The following is a 6,317-nucleotide window of genomic DNA, read 5'->3' as shown; positions in this document are numbered from 1 at the left end:
CAAAAAAGCAATAGAGAAAAATCCATGAACACAAAACCTTATTCTTTCATAAGACTGGCAAAATTAACAAACCTTTAAGCTCATGTGACCAAGAAAAAAGAGAACAGACTCAAATTACTAGAATTGGAAATAAAAGAGGGGGCATTACCGTCAACCTTAGAGAAATAAAAAGGATTATAAAAGAATACTATGAACAACTGTATGTCAACAAATTAGATAACTTAGATAAAATGCACAAATTCCAAGAAAAACAGAAACTACTGAAACTGACTCAAGAAGAAATAGACAACTTGAATAGACCAATACCAAGTGAAAAGACTGAATCAGTAATCAAAAAACTACCCAGGAAAAAAAGGCCAGGCACTCAGTTTATAGAGGAGAAGGGAATACTTCCTAATTCATTATATGAGGCCTATATTATCTTTATACCAAAACCAGACAAAAATATCACAAGAAAACTAGTGATCAATATCTCTTATGAATATGGATGCAGAAATACTCAACAAAATACTAGCAAACTAAATCCAGAAACATACAAAAAAAATTATACATCACGGCTAAGTGGGATACATCACAGGGATGCAAGATTGGTTTAATAGCCAAAACTAATTAATGCGATTGATTATATCAAAAGAAAAACAAAGCTCACATAATGGTCTGAGCAGATGCAGAAAAAGCATTTAACAAAATCCAATACCCTTTTATGAAATAAAACCACTCAACAAACCAGGAATAGAAGGAAGTTCTCTAAGTTTTTGTATGTTGTATCCCAACCTGATAAAGGGCATCTACAATTAACCCACATCTAACATCATACCGAGTGGGGAAAGATTGGATGCTTTTTCGTAAGATCAGACATAAGACAAGGATATCAGTTTTTACCATTTTTATTCAACAATGTACTGGAGGCTGAAGCCAGGGCATTTAGGTTAAAAAAAAAAAAAATCATTCCATTAGAAATGTGAACTAAAATAAAATTTTAAGGCTCACCCCCCACCGGCTGACTAAATGGACCCCTCGTGGCCAGAGGAATATCCTAAAACTAAATTGCCTGCCAGGAGGAAGGTCAGACATGCCTTATCATGCCCCCTTCCCTTCTTGGGGACATCCTTTTTAACCCATTAACAGGCCTAAGGGTACTGAGGACTAAATTCTGATCTTTTTCTTTTGTTCAAAATTCTTTCGTAAGGAGGCCAGATGAGTCATGCCTACAAATGATAAAATCTCAGTAAACAGGTTTTTCATGACGTTGTTTACTTCCCAACCTGATTCTGGTATAACATCATGTAATAGATAAAAGACCCTCAAACATTCCTTTCAGCTGATTCCTGGTCTTTTGGACAAAACCTAACTCAGTCAATGGTCAACTAATGAATCCCTAAATCCACCTATAATTTCTAAGCCCCCGCTTTGAGATGTCCCACCTTTTTGGGCCAAACCAATGTATGCCTCCCATGTATTGATTTATGACTTTACCTGTAACCCCTGTCTCTCTGAAATGTATAAAACCAAACTGTAACCCAGCCACACCGAGTCTACTGCTCAAGACCTCTTGGGCGTGGCTCCGGGTCATGGTCCTCAAATTTGGCTCAGAGTAAATCTCTTTAAAATTACTTTACAGAGTTTGGTTTTTTTTTTTCCATTGACAGAAAGCAAGAAGTAAAACTATCTCTATTCATAGGTGACATGACCTTGTATATAGGAAATCCTAAGGAATCCACTAAAAACTGTTAGAACTAATAAATGAGTTCAGGGAGGTTTCAGGAAACAAGATCAATACACAAAAATCAACTGTCTTCCTATACATTTGTAATGAACAACCTGAAAATAAAATTATAAAAATAATTCTATTCATAGTAGCATTAAAAAGAATAAAATAGGAATAAATTTAATAAAAGAGATGTAAAACTTATACTTGTAAGCTATAAAACATTGTTGAAAGAAATTAAGGAAGATCTAAATAAACGGGAAAACATCCTATTCTCATGGATGAGAAGACTTAACATTATTAAAATGGCAATACTCCCCAAACAGATTTGCAGATTCAATGCAATCCTTATCAAAAATCCCAGCTGACTCCTTTGTATTTCAATAAAGCTGAAGCTGCAATGTTTCTTGAGGCCTAGGCTCAGAACTTATACAGTATCACTTCTGCTATATTCTACTGGTCAAAGCAAATTATAAGACCAACTTAAATATAAAGGGTGAGAAGAAAGACTTCACTTCTGGATGAGAGGAGCTATGAAGAATTTGTGGCCATTTTTAACCTACCAAACTACCTACCTACTGTTGTCTCTCCCAGTGGAATATAAGATCCATGAAGGCAAGGTCTTTGGTTATAATGTTCAGTGGCTGGTATATAATGTAGTTTACATTAAGTACTCAATAAATATTTGTTGAATGAATGAATGATTGCTAATACAACATCATTTCTAGAGTCATCATGATCCTGTTCGGTTTCCTCTGAGTACTACTTAGTTTGTCAGGGTCCTTCAACATCTGGCATCCAGAAATAGATACAAAATTCTAGATAAGATCTAACTGCCTAGCTCAGTACAATTGGGTAAATAAATGTTAACTGAATGAATGAATGACAAGTACAGAGGATTGTAATAATATTTGGTTTTTTAATAAAGATACTATGTGTCCTTTAATGCTGCTTAAGACTGCATAAATCTCTTTTTAGCAGCCTTTACAATGTTGAATCTTATAGGCTTTGAGATCAAATAAACCCCCATGGCTCTTTTTCCTGTGAAACACTGCCAAATCTCTGTCCTATATTTATATTTGAGACCTAAAAGAATATTTATCCCTGCTGAATTCAAATTTAAATTTAATTTCCTCTAAATCATCAATTTCTCTAGTTGATCATTTCCATTGACACACAAACCTGTTAAGAATTACTCAACAAGTTTCTATATTAAAAAAAGTAAAATGCAGGTCAAGTGCAATGGCTCATGCCTGTAATTCCAGCACTTTGGGAGGTCAAGGTGGAGGGACTGCTTGAGGCCAGGAGTCCAAGACTGTACAAAAAATTTAAAATTAGCCAGGCATGGTGGCTCATGCCTGTAGTCCCAGCTCCTTGAGAGGCTGAATCAGGAGCATCACTGGAGTGCAGGAATTCAAGGTTATATTAAATAGTAAGTTATGATCAGGCCACTGCACTCCAGCCTGGATGACAGAACAAGACTCCATCTCTTAAAGAAAAAAAAGAAAGAAAGAAAAGAAAAAGTAAAAAGCAAAAGAAAACAAAAATGGCATTCTTTCCCTTAATGTCTCATCTCTCTTTTGCAGCTACTATTCCATTTTTCTCTTCCTCTTCCTCACAAAACTTTTCAAAAAAGTTGTGTATATACTTACTCAACTTCTTCATTTTTTCATTCCCAAACCCAGCACCAATTAAAACTGCTTTTTAAGATCATCAAAGTCATCCAATGCTAAAATATTCCACAGACCCTCCTCTCTATCCTCATCTTAATGGTTCCACAGCAGCATTCAGCATAGTTGATCATTTGGTTTCCTTAAATATATTCCTGTCTTAGCTTTTATGGCACCATTTTCTCCTTAATTTTTTCCTTCTGTCTCCTTTGCTGATTTCTCCTTTTTCTAACTTGATCCATACATGTTTGGGTTCTTTACACCAGGATCTTGTTTTTGTTTTCCCTCTCCTTATTTCCATCCATAACTTTACTTTCCATGACCTCTTAAGATTGGTTTCAGCATCATTCTAAGTTGATGACTCCCCAATTATTAAGTCTAGACCCTTCTTCTGAATTCTAGACTCATTTACTCAGTTCCTACTCTCCATTTCCACTAGAATTTTCTACTGAGTACTTCATTTAACGTCAAGACAGTATTCTTTTTCTCCCAAACCTGTTTACAATCCACCTGTCCCTTCTAAATCATCCCCGTTTCAGTAAATCGCTCTACTATCTACCTAATTCTTTGACTCAGAAATCAAGGAAAAATATTTAATTTCCTAAATCAAATCAGTCAGCAATAATTGTTGATTCTATTTCCAAAATTTATTTCAAACTCACTTTCTTGTCTCCACTCTGAACTAGGACACTATTATTTCTCACTACAATTACCACACCAGCCTCCTAAATGATCTAGTAGCCAATTCATTTGTCATACTGCCTCTAAAGTAACTCCCTTTACTTCTGTTTTTGGTTATGATGGAGTAGCTTGTTAGAGACCATTGCTCACATTGAAAACAACCAAAAAAGCCAGACAAAATTAAAAACAAAAAGGAAACAACCTACCTGTTTATTAGTGTTATAGAGAAACTGCTAAGGAGACTAGAGCCTGAGGATCCAAAGATTCTGGAAGAAGAGGGAAGTAGAGAAGTAAGATGACATTCTAAAATTGCTTTTTCCCTTAGGGTATTTGCTGATTTTTGTTGTGGAGCAGGAGGTTAAAAGTATGGCCAAAGGATCCAGGAATGCTGCTGCTAGGAAGGAAGGGCTTCTTGCAGTCTCATGAACCGGAAAGACAGAAACTGTAGACTCAAAGGTTTAGAATCCAACTGAAAAAGGCAGCCTTGAAAATGGAGCCTGACATACGGCAGGGTTTTCCCTCTAAATATGAATCATATTCTGAACTTGTAAGAGCAGAAGACTAAGAAGCAAAGCAGAAAACTTCTGAAAAAAGCAGGATGCTTCTAAAAATCACAGCCAAGTTTTTGGAAGTTTTGAAATGCTAAGGAGGCAGTGATTTGAGATCACAACCTGTCAAGCACAGGTGCCTCAATGAACACTCCAGGAACTCAGTTGGAACCCTTCGAGCAGTGGTTCTCAAACATTGGTGTACATTAGAATCACCAGGAGGGCTTGGTAAAAACACAAACTGCTGGGCCCCAACCACAGAGTTTCTCATTTGATAGTTCTAGGGTAGAACCAAAGAGCTGGCATTTCTAACAAGTTTCCAGGCGGCGCTGCTGCTAATCTGGGAACAACATCTTTACAAATAGTGGTATAATGAAATGCATCAGCAATTGGACAATCTAACTCTCATTGAAGCAATATTTTCCAAATGACCAATGAATGATGTTACAAAATTGTGCACAGGTAAAAAACAATTAATTAAAAGTACAAGATAGACCAATGGATTTTAATGACTCTGAAAGTTCATTGGCATGGTTACAGGTTCCACAAAGCAACTAATCTTTAAGAAACTACTACTTTTTGAGTTCTGATTTAGTAGCAATGAAGAATATCCACAACTGTCTGAAAAGACAAATAAAATACTCTTTCCTTTCCCAACTACCCATTGGTGTAAAGTCGTATTTTCTTCAAATATTTAAACAAAACAACATATCACAAGAAAATGAATGCAGAAGGTGATATGAGAATCAAGGTGTTTTCTATTAAGCCAGACATTAGGGAGATGTGCAAAAATGTAGAAAAATGCTACTATACTCACTAGTTTTTAAAAATTTCGTTGTGGAAATACAAATTTTAATAAATATTATGTTACTTATATTAACATATATCAAATTTAACATTTTAAAATGAATTAGATAAATATCTTAAAAACTTTCTCAGTTTTAATTTCTAGTATTGTAAATGTTGATAGAATCCACATAACAAAGTCTTTTGACTAAAAAGTTTGATAACTGTTGCTTTCATACGAAATGCATAACATTAAAAAAAATTACTTCGCATACCAAAGTAAGGCCTGAAAACCAAAATAAAACAGAAACAGAGGAGAGCTAGATATCAGAAGTATCAGACAAGGGATTTGAAATAACTATGAACAATATATTTAAGAAAACAGAGAAATGATGAGAAACATGCATAAAATTTTGAAGAACTTCACAGAGAATTGGATTCCATAAAAAAAATCAACTAGAAATTTTAGAAATGAAATTAAGAACTTAATAGGTTTAAGAGCAGATTAGACAGTGTAGAAGGACAATGAACTACAAAAAATTACTAAAAAATATCTACACAGAAAAAGGGTGGACATATACACAAGAGCGTAAAAGACATATGAGACACAGTGAAAAAAGTGAGAGCTGAAAATACACATTTCTGGAGTTTCAGAAGAGGAAAGTTGAAAAAAGATAGGAGGCAATATTTGAACAGATTACCAATAATGAAGTATAATCTTCTAAAACGGATGAAAGAACGACATCATCCCACAGATTCAAGAAGCTCTACAAACCACAATCAGGATAAATGCAAAGAAAATGACACCAACTCACATCCAATAGAACTGCTGAAAATCAAAAGCAAAAGACACTCTCAAAAATGTTTTAAGGCCCCAGTATCACCCAAGAAGTAGCCAAAATAGTATATTTCAGATTGTAATAA

At 34.9% G+C, this 6,317-nt stretch overlaps 1 protein-coding gene across 1 annotated transcript in view; it reads right to left on the bottom strand.

Annotated features, from left to right (window-relative positions):
• DNAJC15 (DnaJ (Hsp40) homolog, subfamily C, member 15) overlaps positions 1 to 6,317 on the bottom strand; it is a 161,906-nt gene that overhangs the window by 83,185 nt on the left and 72,404 nt on the right. Inside the window, exon 4 of the mRNA XM_012648234.1 lies at positions 4,284 to 4,325. Coding sequence (XP_012503688.1) covers positions 4,284 to 4,325 — 42 coding nt within the window. The remainder of the gene's footprint in view (positions 1 to 4,283; positions 4,326 to 6,317) is intronic.

The sequence above is a fragment of the Propithecus coquereli genome, unplaced genomic scaffold, assembly GCF_000956105.1.
Source record: "Propithecus coquereli isolate 6110/MARCELLA unplaced genomic scaffold, Pcoq_1.0 Scaffold11, whole genome shotgun sequence".
In the NCBI taxonomy this organism is placed as follows: Eukaryota; Metazoa; Chordata; class Mammalia; order Primates; family Indriidae; genus Propithecus; species Propithecus coquereli.
This window is presented reverse-complemented; position numbering and strand designations above follow the sequence as displayed.